This window comes from Haliaeetus albicilla, chromosome 13 (assembly GCF_947461875.1).
Source record: "Haliaeetus albicilla chromosome 13, bHalAlb1.1, whole genome shotgun sequence".
NCBI classification, from domain to species: Eukaryota; Metazoa; Chordata; class Aves; order Accipitriformes; family Accipitridae; genus Haliaeetus; species Haliaeetus albicilla.
This window is the reverse complement of record NC_091495.1, coordinates 1,214,124-1,228,569: the sequence shown is the minus strand read 5'-3', so window position 1 is coordinate 1,228,569 and position 14,446 is coordinate 1,214,124. Positions and strand designations below refer to the sequence as shown.

At 52.9% G+C, this 14,446-nt stretch overlaps 1 protein-coding gene across 2 annotated transcripts in view; it reads left to right on the top strand.

Moving 5' to 3' along the window:
- The first annotated feature begins 959 nt into the window (after positions 1 to 959).
- Positions 960 to 14,446, top strand: part of PPP2R5D (protein phosphatase 2 regulatory subunit B'delta) — a 32,554-nt gene continuing 19,067 nt past the window's right edge. Inside the window, exons 1-7 of one of the 2 annotated variants that reach the window (XM_069799831.1) lie at positions 960 to 1,111; positions 2,100 to 2,192; positions 8,963 to 9,179; positions 10,851 to 11,050; positions 11,440 to 11,550; positions 13,369 to 13,461; positions 13,970 to 14,100. In XM_069799831.1, the coding sequence (XP_069655932.1) occupies positions 1,085 to 1,111; positions 2,100 to 2,192; positions 8,963 to 9,179; positions 10,851 to 11,050; positions 11,440 to 11,550; positions 13,369 to 13,461; positions 13,970 to 14,100 (872 nt within the window). In that variant the 5' untranslated portion in view covers positions 960 to 1,084. Of the gene's footprint in view, positions 1,112 to 1,476; positions 1,558 to 2,099; positions 2,193 to 8,962; positions 9,180 to 10,850; positions 11,051 to 11,439; positions 11,551 to 13,368; positions 13,462 to 13,969; positions 14,101 to 14,446 lie in introns of those variants that run through there. The other variant, XM_069799832.1, reaches the window with a different exon arrangement.

Here is a 14,446-nt window from a genome sequence, read left to right as displayed (position 1 = left end):
CTCTTGAGTGCCGATGGCTGTCAAGCCAACGAGGATAAGCATGCTGGCAAGCTTTTGGACTGACCTTAGACCCTCTAGGCATCACGAGCCCTAACAAGGCAGCCCTTTGCCAGCAGGTCCTGCTAAGTTCAGGTCCATGAACTTGTGGGCAGCTTGCTGCCCGCTGGTTGCTTTTCCCCGACGTTGAACCCCAGCTTGAAGGCAACGTCTGCAGGCTGCTGGAGGCTGTCCTCCTACTGCGAGGATGCAGGGCCATCTGCCACCGAGTTGCCCCAAGCTGCCCCATGCAATCAGGGAAGCGTCCTGGGACCCGCATCCCAGGAAGAGCCTTCTCCATCATCAGCGGGGGCACTGTGCTGGCTGTGCTGGGCCTTGCAGTGCTTCCACACGCACATCACCATCCACCCTTGGATCCATCCATCCACCAGCTTGCACCGACACCGTTATTTCCACCAACAGCCTCCCCAAAGCCGTGCCTCCGAGCACCAACAAGCACCTGCCTCACAAAGCTGGGGCACAGCCCCTGGGGCCAGCTCAGGCTGTCGGGGCTCTTCTTCCCCAAGGGAGAGCTACGCAAGAGAACGAACCCCGCCGCTTTTCCTCCCGCCCTCCCGGAGGCATGTGCGCTCAGCAAGGACCCGGGAGCCCCGGGCAGCTCCTCGGCGCCTCCCGGCTGTGGCCGGGTGCCTGCCAGCACCGAGGCTCCCGTGGAGATCTGCCCCTAAAGCCGCTTCCCTGTGGGGGACCCCCGGGCACCGGCACCTCCGCTCCGCTCCACCCCGCCCACGGAGAACCGGGGCCCGGCCCCGCCGCCGACCGGGGAGCCTGGCGGTGCTGCCCCGGAAGAGCCGCTCGGCCTTAGCCTGTCCCCGCCCCCCCGGGGAGGCGTGCCCGGCGCCAGTCCGCGGTTTAACCAATGAAAAAAAACCTGCTGCACTGCGTCAGCGCCGCGCACCGCCGGCGGAAGCTGTTACTAGGCAGGTCGGTGCGGCTGGCCCAATGGGAGCAAGGCGCTGCGGCCGGGCCCGGGCGCAGGCGGCGGCGGCGGCAGCGGGCGCGGAGCGGCTGGGGCCCGGCGCTCACCATGCCCTACAAGCTGAAAAAGGAGAAGGTGCGACGGGCGGTAGCGGCGGCGGCGCCGGGATGCCTCCCCCTCCCTTTCATACGGTCCGGGCGCGGTCCGGTGACCGGTCACCCGTTCCCGTCGCCCTCCCCGTCCGCGGCCCTTTCCTCGGCGCGGCCCTCGGGCGGGGGCGCGCGCGCGCGCGCGCGGGGCTGCGGCCGGCAGGGGGCGGGGGCGCGGGCGCGCGCGCCCGGGGCGGGGCGGGTGGTGCAGGAGGGCGGCGGGGGCGCGCGCGCGCGCGCCGGGCGGGGGGAGGGGGGGGGGACACGGGGACGGACACACACACGACCATCGCCGCCGGTACCGGTGTACCCCCCCCCCCACGCGTGAGCGGGGGCTGCGGCCCGCTCCCCGCACGTTCGATAGGCGGCAGGAGGTGGTGGGGGGCTACGGGGCACGGCAGCCCCTCTCCCGCGATGCCCCCGGTGGGGGAGGTACGACCCCACCCGCGTCCCGGTCCCACCGCGGGGAGGTCGGCGAAGGCGGCGGCTGTCGGTTCTCCGCGGCCCCGGTGCTGCCCGCAGGAGGGGTGGGGGCCCGGATCCGCCTCTGCCGCCGCCCGGGGCTGGGCGGGCCGGGCCGTGGCCCCGGCAGCGTCGGGACCGTGGGTGCCCCGCACCTTGTAGAGCCGGTGGGCAGCGGCGGGGCCGCGGGCCGGGGAAGGGTCGGGTGGGCGCGGGGCCCCGTCACCCGGAGGTGTCGGGCTGGGGTTGAGCCTGCGGTGACCGGGACGGGACGTGCCAGCACCGCTCCTGCTTGGGCCCGTGTCCCCGCCACGGGTGTCCGTTACCGGGAGAGTCGTTCCGGGTGCCCTTCCCGGGGGGAGAAGGGTTGGGAGTTCCCACCCGAAGCAGGGCTTTGCTGCAGGGGCGGACGCGGGGTGGGTCTGTGGTGGTGCACGGCTGAACTAGGCAGAGAGGTGCTAAAATTCAGCACAAGGTGAAATTTTCTCTGAGCGTCTCTTTCGTCGTTTCAGGAGTCTCCGAAGTCTACCAAAAGCACCACAAAGCCTGGCGGCGGCGGCGGCAGCAGTAGCGGGAAGGATGGCGGGGCAGAGAATTCGGAAGAGGTAAGGCTTTCGTCTTGGATACAGCAGTGTGCGTGTGCAAGTCATCTCTGAGGAGGAATAACATCTTTCATTCTAGCTACTTCAGGCTGCTCTGCCAGATAGCGTATGTCACCGGGATCTTAAGGAATCGGAGAAGACGGTGGCAAAGACTAAAGTTAGGATGAAGTTAGTTCCCCCTGAAAGTTGGCCCAAAAGGGACAATGACTATGGAAGAGACAGGATGAGTCTCATACCCTACAGCCCTGCAAAAAGAGATTTGGCACAAAGCTGATGGCGAGTGCTGCTCACAGAGGTGGGCAGAGCATGGTAAAGTTGGCTGCAGAGAGGGAAGAGTCACAGTTATCAAGAAGGAGGAAGCCTGACAGACGTGAGCAGCTTCCTTGCTCCTGTCAGAGCAAAGCGCAATAAACTCTCCTGTCACCTTGTGTCAGAGTGGGAGAATAGTGAGAAGCAATAGAAGAGGAACGTGTTCTTCTGAGGCATTTCCTGGGGGAGTGAGATTAGGAAGTAATGGATAGGGCACCTGAAAGAACAGAGGTAAACTGCTAGAGATTAAATGGTTCTCCTTTGATATAACAGCCTTGTTGCCGAGCACAACATTACTCACAAGAAGGCACAGTCTGTATTCCTAGCTGTGCAGAGTCTCTTTCACCCTCAATTTTGATGTTGCCAAGCTCGATGTGTTAGAATGGCCTCAGCAGAACGTGATGATATGATAAGCTGTGCTTAGAATTAGCAAAAATTTGGGTAAACTGGAACTTTTCTGGTAGACTTGAGTTTGGCACTCAAACAGTGTGGCTGTGGATTTTGAGACTTGGCTCAGGAGAGCGTTGTGCGCGTGTCCAAGAAAGCATGCATATGTGTGTGGTTTATTTTTTTTAATACTGCAATTTGGCAAACAAGCTGTGCCACTTCTGTGTCCGTAGAAGCCTGTGTGCTCGAGTCTTGTCTGGAACATGTTGCACTTGTAATTTGGTGGACTGGGGATAGGAGACATGTAAGGCTAATGAAGACTAGGAAGAAATCTGTAGTTCAGTGGGATGGTCGTAGTCAAAATAAGGTTATTTTAGTCTCCTTCAAAGCATAGATCTATGTTGCAGAGGCTCAGAAAATATCCCTACTACTAGCCACTCGGTTTCAGGGTCCAAGCCGTGCTCACGCCTAACGTGCCGTGTGGCCAGCGAGGAATGAGAAGCTGAGTTTGTTTGCCTCGGAGCAGGTAACAGTTTTGTAGATCCTCTTTTTGTACCCCATCCTGGTCTTGGCCTCTGCCCATGTTATTTTGTGTATGCGGCTGAACACAGCTTGCTGGGAGAGCTGTCTGCTGACTGCAAGAAGTGAGAGAACTCCTGCCTTGACATCATGGGGTCAGGCTTACCTTTTATTTATTTGGCACTATTTGTCTGCTGAGTTCACAGCTCTGGGAAGAGGAAGGAGAGCCTGGGTCTTGCAACGCAAGGGTGATGGATAGCCATCAAAGCAGAGCGCTCTGTCCTCATCCAAAGCAGCAGTGGGCTGTGGTGCTGCTCTCCTGCTTACAATTGGTTCACTAAGATAGGAAGAATAGCCCAGGCTACAAGCTTCTTTCTGTGACCTGAAACGGCACATAATGTCTGGTTGTGCCTGGGTGCAGAAGAAACTTAGAAGGGATGCGTCTAACCTTCCCTCCCACAAAACATACCCAGCCACTTCCTCATACTCCAAACAAAATTCAGCCCTTCTTTAAGATGGAAGGCTGGGTCTCCTTTGATCATAGGAACAGAGAGCAGAGCAGAAAGGAGACATCTCTGCAGTGCGCAGTGCCACAGGTCTCTTCTCCCTTTCCCTGTTGAGTTTGCAGTGAAGTTTGTTCTCTCTTGGTGCTTTCCTGTCTCTGGACTGCTCTGCTGCAGAATGGAAGAGAGCTCTTTGCTTGATAAGAAGAAATGTACACCAGTTTGAATGCGATTTTCCTGCTCTTCAGGAAGCACAGAAAGGTATTTTGACTTTCCCATTGGGGACCATGAGGAATTAGGTGACTTGTGCTGGGAGCGAGACTCCTTCTTTGTGTCAAAAGCAGGAGCTGGTTTGACTCGTGAAACACCAGGAGTGGTATTGCCTGGTGGGGTTGATGGGCTGAGCCTAGCCTGGATGCCTCTGCTGCCATTGTGAGAGTTTTGTGCCCTGTAAATTCCTCCATAGAGTTATGGTTAGTTGGTTGCCTTTTCTAGGGTGAAAGTTGTGTGCGCCACAGACTTTTCTTTCTTCTTCGTATCTCAATAGATGCTTAATGGGCTTGCAGCAGGCGAGCAGCATTTGGGCAGCCCTCTTTCCTCTCTCGCACCATGTTCCAAGGAACAGGGGAAGACTCAGCCCTAATTTATCCTGGTACCAGAAAGTTGTGACTTGTTTTGCAGGCAAGTCGTCTGGCTGGTGGAATGAGTAAAGCCTGTTGAAGAGCAGCTCTGGTTTAACAGATCTGAGCAAGTGCAGCAGATGAGGATGTCCTGTGGGGACCTCTGTGGAGGGAGATGAAGAGGGTAGGAGTCAGTCCAGAAACCCTTAAGCATAGTGCTTTGTTCTCTGCAGCGAAGAAGCTTTTAGTGGAGCTGATCTGGAAGGGCAGATATGTTCAAAAGCAGACGCATCCCCACAAGGGAAGGCAAGTGTTTGAGTTCCCTTGTAAGTACAGGGGTAGTGCGGTGCTCTTTTAGATGCCCATCTTAGGGTGAAGGTGTCTGAGGTGAAGAGCTAGCAGAGCTTGGCCAGCCCCTGGCTTTGTGTGGGCAATTTGGTCCAGAAGAGACAGCAACAGTGGAGGAAAACATGAGAGCAGGGAGTGGGAAATAAAAGGTTTGTTTAGTTCATTCCCTCTGGAACATGATAAAGATATGAATGGAGAGAATTTCTGCGTGGCTATTTAAGGAGAAAAAAGAAATAATGTCAGAGACCAAGGCAGCATTGAATGACAGGATGAGAAAGAGTTACTCCTCCTGGCCAGAAAGACTGGGAGAGGCAGCTGGGTGGGGAAGAGAGTTAATGACCTGGAAGTGGGAGCAGGGATTAGCAGCAGCAGTAAAGAGGAGAGAGGAGTTGCTCTGCAGCCTCAAGGGCAGCTTGGAGCCTCACTGATGAGATTTGCAGCGCTGGGAGAGGGTGCTCCTTTTCACTGAGCTGCTGTGTTAACGTGTTTTGCAGATATCTCCATGGGGCTTGTTACTGCAGTACCTAGAGTTCATTATTCAGAGACGGGCGTTACAGTGTGTTGATGTTACTTCTGAGGCAGAGAGCTTGATTTTAATAGGGAAGCTGTGTAACAGCAGACAAAGAGAGCAGGTACTGACTTGAGCGATGGGAAGGGAAGAGTCATCTGAGGAGGAGGAGCTGAGAGCAGATCTGGGCTGAGAAGCTTAGCAAGCGGGGGATGCTCAAGGGACCAGTGAGGCAGAAGGGCTTTCCAAGTGGCAATGCACCCAGCCACAGTAGGAGTGCCTGCAGAGGTGAGGTCATGCATGGGTAGGAGAGCGGAGGAGAAGCCGGCACAGCTCAGGGTGGCTGAGGGAAAAGGGTCTCTGTCCCTGGGAGCCCAGGGTGAAGAGAAACGGCACAGAGCAAGCCCAGGGCCTGGGGCTCATTGACTTGTGCAGACAGGTTCCTAGCAAGGAGGTGGTGGGAACCAGTGGGGAGGAAGCGCTATGAAGCCAAGGAGCCTGTGCTTGGGGGAGTTAGAACATGGTTGCAACCGGGGCTGGCCCATTCTGGCGGCACGAGTAGCCGCTCCTCTGCAGCAGGAAAAGTGGGGCTGCCGCACCGTGCTTGGGCAACCAGCTTTGTGCTTGTTTCCAGTCGCTTCAGCACGTGCAGCGTAACAGCCGCTGGCAAACAGTGTTTCCCAAGCAGCCAGCTTTGCCGTGGTGATGTGAGCCCTGCCTGTCAGGATGGGGCTGAGCCTGATCAGGTAGATGTGTGCCTGCAGCCATGTAGGGGTCAGCTGGTGTTGGTGTCAGGGAAACAGTCTGTGAGGTTGATACCTGTGCATTAAGAGAAAAGCTTTCAGTTTTAGCAGTCTGCTGTGTTTTCAGGGATGTAAACTTCAGAGAAGAAAGTGTTAGGAAACTTAAAACAAGTCTCTTCTGATTCATGTGGCCAGGGTAGGAGGTGTTGAAGGCAGAAGGACAGCAGGCCTGCCACAGGAAGCACCTCCTGAAAGCAACTATTCAGCTTGGTGCCAGGAAGGCCATATAGAGGCAATCCATCCTAAAACCCTCTGAGCACTGCAGCGCAAGAGCGTATCTGACCTCCTCCATCATCGGATTTTCTCTAGCAAACTCAGTTGTGTGATTTCTTGCGTGTGTATGCCTGTTTCCGTGTATGCCTGTTTCCTAAATAACCAGCAGCTAAACCTGAAGCTGTGTTTTGTCTCTCTTCATGCCAGCTGTTGAAGACTGTAGAAGCTGGTGGCAAGGACTTTTCCAGACCCCTGATGAAGGCAGAGTGGCTGCAGCCTGTTAGCATGCAGTACACACACCATGCTCAGAACATTTGCCTGTGGCATTTCTGGGTGGGTGGGGAGTGCACAGGCATGTCCTGTCAACTAGGAGGACCCATCTGTCCTCCTCCCTCAGTGTTACCTGTGAGGCCACTAATGCATCTTTTGTTTCTCTCTGTACCATCTTTTCTCCGCGGTGGCTCAGCATTCAGGTTTTGCCCTTCTTCTCTGTTGAAGGAGAGTGATGCAGAATAGAGGACTTGCCTTCCCAAAAGCATCTGGACAACATCTGAGTGGCTCTTGCTGCCCTGATACCCAAATATTCAGGGTGAGGAATGAACTTCTCACTCCTGGAAGGTTGCCAGCAAGGATTCAGCCTTACTTAACTGAGGAGAGACTACTGTTCAGGATAAGTTGCCTCCAATTTGTAGTCTGGGCCTGCTTTGTTTGGCAGGCACAGCTGTTTTCATCACAAGCTTATCTTGCTCCCTCCTCTCATTGTGGGACAATGCTGCTCCATGAAAGGAATCAGATCAAATCTAAACTGAAGAGAGTTCAAGTCTTGTCTCCCCACACCTTGGCTTGGAGCTGAGCTTGAAACAGAACCGCTTAAGATTTCCTTCAAGCAGAGTCACACCAGAATCAAAATACTTCTCGTTTCTGCTGCAAAGTAATAGCTTGAAAAAACAATTGGTGTTTGGTGTTGGGCAATGTTTTTCACAGGGAGTCTTTGCACTTGCTCTACAGATCCTAATCTGTAGAGCAGTGTCTCCTTGTAGGCAGCTTTCCCTGTTCCTACCTTGCTGCCTCCCTGTGTGCTGCGGGTACAGTAACTCTTGCTCTTGCACTGTGGTGCTGTGCTGCGCCTCTTTGGAAACCATCAGGACTCAGTTCAGGGACTGTGCAGGGTAAGCTGCAGCTTAGCTGCTTCTCACAGGAAGAGACTGGCCATATCTGATTCGGAGGAGAGCTCTGATGAGCTTCTGCACTGCTGGTGCTTTCCCTCAAAATACTGCTGGTTGCCGTTGTGGGGAGGTGCGCGTTTGTACTGCTATGCTGTATGTGGCAGCTGGGAGTTTATGGGGAAAGGAGGGGGTGACATCCAAGGATTTTACCCACCTCTGCTCCCCATCCATTGCGCTATCCCTGTTGTGTCCTAAACAGGTTCACCCTGCAGCTCCTTGGCTTCATGTGCCAGCAGGAAGGAGGTGGCAGAGCTGAGGAAGGGAGTGTTGCTGGGCTCACGCAGCAGAGCCAGAGTAGGCTGAGTGCTGTCTCCAGCTGAGCCCTCTGCTATAGGCTTGTTGGCAGGATGTTGCCCTCTTCCATATGAAGTTTTCCATGAGTTGGGTCAGTGTGGTGTTAAAGGGTTAGTTATTGAGCCATTATGGCCCAAGTGGGACTTGAACCAGCAGAGCTTCAGCAAGGTCAGAACAGAGCTGAGCTGAGCAAACACTGGCTTGAGTTTCTGGTCACTTGCTAAAAATAAGAAAGTGCCTCTGTAAGTGCTGTTTAACAAGCATGAAGTGGAGAGGATGTCTGCTGGAGGAAAGTGCAGGCAAAGAGTTTGTGTGGCTAAAAGGGGTGATGTGGAAAAAAGCAAATTGACAGAAGTCCAGACAGCAGTGAGGCTGAGACAAGGCGTAGATGGAGGGAGCAGCCCAGACGGGTTGGGAAAACCTGCAGCCTGGAACCTAAGGTTTGGGTATGGCCTGTGTGGTTTGTAGACTAGCAGCTCCTGGTCTATGGATGCAGTGATGATTTTAGTGGTCTTCACTAGTGCTTTTCCAGGGCTGTCATGTCTGCTCTGTACTGTAAGCTGTTTTGCTTTTTCCCAGGTGGTTCCCTGCACAAGGATAAGGAAGCAACTTGCTAGTTTTCAAAACACGTTTGCTGTGTTTGGTAGAGTGCTGTAATCAGAGGCAGCAGTACACTGATCTTTCTGTTTGGGTCACAGAAAGTTCTTATTTCTGCTTTTTTGTGTCAACAGACTCCTGTAACTTGTTGCAAGATGTGCCTTTGCTTTCCTTATCCCTAGCACCCGCTGTGCCCAGAGGCTCTGGTGTCTCTCTGGTACCTCGCAGATATGAGTAAAACTGGTGTTCGCTTTGCAGGTATGCTGCAAATGCAACCAATGGGTCTAGAGCCCTACAGAGGTGGGTGAGATGCACTGAATTGCAAGTGCAGCAGTGAAAAATGTGCCCAGTTTCTTCAGTCTAAGAAGATGCTGATGGTATCTGATTGCTTGGGAGGCTTGTAGATAAAAACTTATGAGTTGTTTTACTCTTTTCTCCCTCATCAGGCCCAGCAGCCACAGCAGCAGCCGCAGCAGCAGCCACAGCAGCAGCCGCAGACAACTTCAAACAAGCGGCCCAGTAACAGTGCTCCCCCACCAACCCAGCTGAATAAAATTAAGTACTCGGGGGGACCCCAGATTGTGAAGAAGGAGCGCCGGCACAGCTCTTCTCGCTTCAATCTGAGCAAAAACCGGGAACTGCAAAAGCTCCCAGCCCTTAAAGGTAAAGAAGCTGTGGGGTGGGGGTGACTGCATGAAAGCTGCACCTTCTCCAGGCAGAGTGTGGTGGTGCAAGGGATCTTCCCAAAGTGACCCTGGCAGTGTCCTGCTAACCTCCTGCTGGCAGTGTGGCAGGGATGGCTCTGGGAAAGGTGCTTGGTTTGGCAGCAGGTTGAGAACTGATGGATAGCCTAAAAGAAAAGGAGGATAGTCAATACGAACTCTAGTACTTACTTTATTGTTTGAACTGATTTAAGCTCTCGTGCTTATATGTACTTAGGATTGCCTCAGATTGTTCAGCAGGAAGTGCAGAGTCCTTGGTGCAGACTGCTTTTGGTTCCTACAGCCACCTGTTCCTGGGAGAGGATCAGACCTCCTCCTCCTTGTGTTTCCATTGCAAATTATGGTAGTGCTATTGAACTTGTCCGCACTAGGGCAATTACCCAGCATTAGCAGTTAGTCTACATAATGGTGCAATTAAATATGACTTAAGTGCGGACAAGGAGAAAGCATTTTCAGCAGTCACTCAGCCAGACCCGTTGCTGACATTGCTCACAGAAACAGGCAGCCCTTTTAGGAAGGCTGACTGCCTTGCAGCTCAGCAGCCGTTCTGAGGTTGCCTGATTGGCCTTAGCAGTGCCTAGTTTCCAGTGGCTTATATCAAACAGATATAATATCAAAAAGAAAATGCTGTTAATATAGGGCCTCTGCCAACTTCGCCTCTCCTGGGCTGCTCTCTGGGAGGAGGATTAGCCTACACTGTGCTCTGCCCAGCTCCCTTTGTGACTGTGGGGTGCAGGGCATGGGTGTCACTGGTCTGTGATGGGAGCTAGTGTCATGATTTAACCCAGCCAGCAACTAAACACCATGCAGCCGCTCACCCCCCCAGCCTCCCAGTGGGATGGGGGAGAGGATTGGGGAAAAAAATTAAAACTCCTGGGTTGAGATAAGAACAGTTTAGTAGAACAAAAAGGGAGAAATTAATAATAATAAAATGACAATAATAATAAAAAAAGATTTGGATTATACAAAACAATTGCTCACCACTTGCTGACCGATGTTCAGCAGCGATCCCTTCCCACCCAACTCCCCCCAGTTTATATACTGGGCATGACGTCACATGGTATGAAATACCCCTTTGGCCAGTTGGGGTCAGCTGTCCTGGCTGCGTCCCCTCCCAACTTCTTGTGCCCCTCCAGCCTTCTTGCTGGCTGGGCATGAGAAGCTGAAAAATCCTTGACTTAGTCTAAACACTTCTTAGCAACAACTGAAAACATCAGTGTGTTATCAACATTCTTCTCATACTGAACCCAAAACATAGCACTATACCAGCTACTAGGAAGAAAATTAACTCTATCCCAGCTGAAACCAGGACAGCTAGTTAAGTGAGTTCCTTTTCCAGTGTACCTTGTACTGGGAAGGGATCAATGCTTATCAGATCAGACACCACTACTGTATTTGAAATTGCCTTGTGGAGTAGTTGCTCCAGAGGCCTTGCAATCCCTCTGCCTCCGCTGTCCCATCTCCATAGCAGGGATAACACTGCCTCTCCCTCTTCCCCCATCAGTTCAAGGGGGACTGTGACGGGGCTGGCGGGGGGAACACAGGACAGGGAACAAACCAGGAAGATGTTTTGCCTATCTCCAAGGACAGACATCCTTGCTTTCTCTGACAGATGCTCCTCCACACGAACGAGAAGAGCTTTTCATCCAGAAGCTGCGGCAGTGCTGCGTGCTTTTTGACTTCATCTCTGACCCTCTCAGTGACCTGAAGTTCAAGGAGGTGAAGCGAGCAGGTCTCAACGAGATGGTGGAATACATAACACACAACCGAGATGTTGTCACTGAGGCCATCTATCCTGAAGCTGTTATCATGGTAGGGCATGGGGCCAGTACGTGCTTTTGTGCCCAAAAAACAGGGACTGTTCAGAAGCCTGGGTGGGAGCAGGGGATAGGGATTTGTCAGAGAGGAGTGTGACCCCAGTCCTACCCATTCCTTTTTTCCTGCCTACCCCCAGAAAGAGAAGGAGGTGGGGGCAGTGACAGTGCCTGGCATAGGAAGAGGTGGAAGTTCTTGTCTCTGGCAGAGACTGCACTTATGGAGTTCATATGCAGATTGTAACCCTGCAGCCTCTAGGGAGGGATCTGTTTGTGGGCACAGCTGTAGCAAATCACAATGTGTTGCTCTGCAGTGAAGGATTTGCTATGGGGAGGACCATCATGAGGTGTAGGGATGTCATTCATATACCTTTTCACTCACTTCAGTTTTCAGTGAACCTCTTCCGGACACTCCCGCCATCATCCAATCCCACAGGAGCGGAGTTTGACCCTGAGGAAGATGAGCCTACATTAGAGGCTGCCTGGCCGCACCTTCAGGTGAGGAGGAGGAGGAGGAGGAGGATATAGACCTGGTGAATTTATCTGCAGGATGTTGAGAGTCCACGTAGGCAGGCTGGAGCCTGCCAGCCCTGCTGCTGGCTGCTTCCCCAGCCTCGGAGGGTTGCTGATGTGGGGACTGGGAGAGACCAGACCTGCCATCCATGGGTCAGAGGTGTCTTGTAGGCAATGCAGGCAGCAGGGATGTCCTGGAAACATGCTGATGGCTGTGTGCAACATTCACCTGCAGATGGCTGTAGTCCCACATGGCCCTGAGGTAGTCTCAGAGCAAACACTTTACTGGGAGTGAGGGAGTTGTGCCATATTGCCTATGTAAGAAGCAATTCCCAGCAGTGTTAATGTCCCTCCCGAAGGCTCAAGAGCTTGCATCCTCTGGGCTTCAGCAGCATTGGAGGCAGCACCTCTGTCTGCTTCAGCGTTCCTCTCCTTGCTCAGCTCCCTGGGAGACGCATGGAGGAAGAGGACTGCTTGGTGCCAAAGCAAAGCCTGTGCTGGCACCTGCTAACATGTCTCCTGTATGCTGGATGTAATTCAGTTACATTAACTGGGACCAAATGTTTGACCAGAAAAGACAGGGAACTGGAGGGGAGGAAGAGGGGGAAGGGAGACAAGGATCTTTTCATAAGGTTGTGTCCCCTGGGAAAAAGACTTTAAGACAAACTAGGTGAAAAGGGTTATGAAAGCAACAGTGAGCGTGGTTTAGCAGAGCTCAGCAGTGCAAGTCAGGAGGTAAGCTTGTGGAGGTCTCCCCAGGCACTTGCACAGGGATGTGTTGTCAAGCAGACAAAGGCAGAATAAGAGCCAGGCACTGCAGAATGAAGCAGAAAATACAGAGAGGAAATAAGGTGCAGTTCTGCAGCAGTGGTTAATCACTTCTTACTGCTGCAGTTGACATAGGGATGTGAGTGTTGATAGAAATGGCGTGTCCTCAGCACCAGAGTGCTGTGAATGCCAGGAAGCATTTGTTTCTCAGAGTTAAGTCAGCAGCAGCCAGCATGGATTTGTGGCGAATGTGTGCTGAGTTTTTTGGTCATCACCTCAGTTTTTTCTATGCTGCTGTCCTTGGCAGCTGGGCCCTACCTGTGGCTGGGTGGCCCCATAGGTCCTTCAGCTCCAGAGTCAGACCTTTGGGATGCAGCGCTCTTGTTTGGCCTGCTGGCCCCTCAGAAGCGCTAGGCAGGGTCAGCCCTGGAATGGACTTGTCCCTCTAGGAGGACAGCAGGACCAGATGTTGCTGTTTCAGCACTGACAGCCTTCTTAAAGCAAGCTACCCTTTGTTTTCTGAGTGGAGCACAGCATGCAGCTCGCATGGCTTAGCAGGGCCAAGCCAACCTGGAGTCAGTCCCCAGGAGGCAGAGGACATAATGTGTTTCCCTGGGGTCCGTTTCATTTCTCTGCTTTTCTGTTCTTCCTTGGTGTGTCAAGGGCTTCCAATGAAGCGTGAGCCTTTGCCATCTCTTCCGGAGGTTTCTGTTCTCTATAGAGATGTGGGCTGAAGGTGGGAGAAGAGTTTCCCAGGCCTAGTGTCTTCATCTGAGTAGGTGACTTGTCTTTGGTGGGACCTGAAGTTGATGAGATCTCATGCAGACGTAGGCAGTTATGTACCACTGGCCCCCTGCCCGTCAGAGCAAGGGCAGCTAAGTTGATCCCACAAGGTCCTGTGTTTTCTGTGCTCCCCTTCAGGCTTCACAGCCTTTCCCCGAATCCTTAAGGAGAAGTAAAACATTTAAAATCTGAAGTAAACACTGATGAGAGGACGGGGGGGATTTCTAAGTGATCTCTCCTTCTCCCCTATAGCTGGTGTACGAGTTCTTCCTCCGGTTCCTGGAATCGCCTGACTTTCAACCAAACGTAGCCAAGAAATACATTGACCAGAAGTTTGTACTATCTGTAAGTAATCGTTGTCCCTGCCACTGTGCACCACCTTTATGAAGGACAGGCAGCAGATTTTGCTCAAGGTGTTATGCAAACAGTCCAGCTTTGTCAGCAGGTGCTTGACGATGTGGGTTTTCTTTTTTCCTTTGTCTAGTCTTGAGTGAACAGCCAGAATTCTCTGTGCAGGGCAAGAGTGTGTGCGAGCTGTAGTCCCTGGAATTCATTGTTCATTGTACAGTTGGAGAGAGGCACTGGGAGTCTTGCAGGGGAAATCCGGGGACACACAGCTTTGTAGAACGTGCAGGCCATCACTGTGCTTCCAAAGATGAAGGAAGTGCTGATGGTTCCAGCTTGTGACTAGGAGGCTGCATGTTTCAGGGAAGTGACCGCTGTGCTCAGGGTGCTGAAGGCATCACTCAGCTGGAAGAGCCACTTTTGCCGAGCAGGAGCAGTGCCCAGTGTTGCTGGTAGCTTTGTCCAAACAGGTGGTATGCAGACACTGACTGAATTTCTCTCTCCACAGCTGCTGGATCTCTTTGACAGTGAAGACCCCAGAGAACGAGACTTCCTAAAGACTATTCTGCACAGGATCTATGGGAAGTTCCTGGGTCTGCGAGCATATGTGAGGCGGCAGATCAACAATATATTTTACAGGTGAGATGTTTCTTGGTGCCAGTGGCCTAGTGAGTGAATGGGACAATCCAGTGAGATAAAATTGGGGCACTGAGCTATGATTCTCTCTGATCCAGACTGTGATTAGCTAAGTGACTCAGTTATGTCATGCTACTTTGGTAGGGATAGCATTCATCTGTGCTTAAGAGCAGTGAGGGTGTGATAGCACTGCCTTCAGCGCACATAGCAAATGTTGGGACCTGTGAGCTTTAGCTGATCTGGGGGCCATGAACTTATTTGCTTCTATCTCTTACACTTTGCCCTGTCGTCTTGGAGTTCTGTTATTTGCTAGGAAACTCCCTGTCTCCAGTGTTTTTCCTTTCTTTTG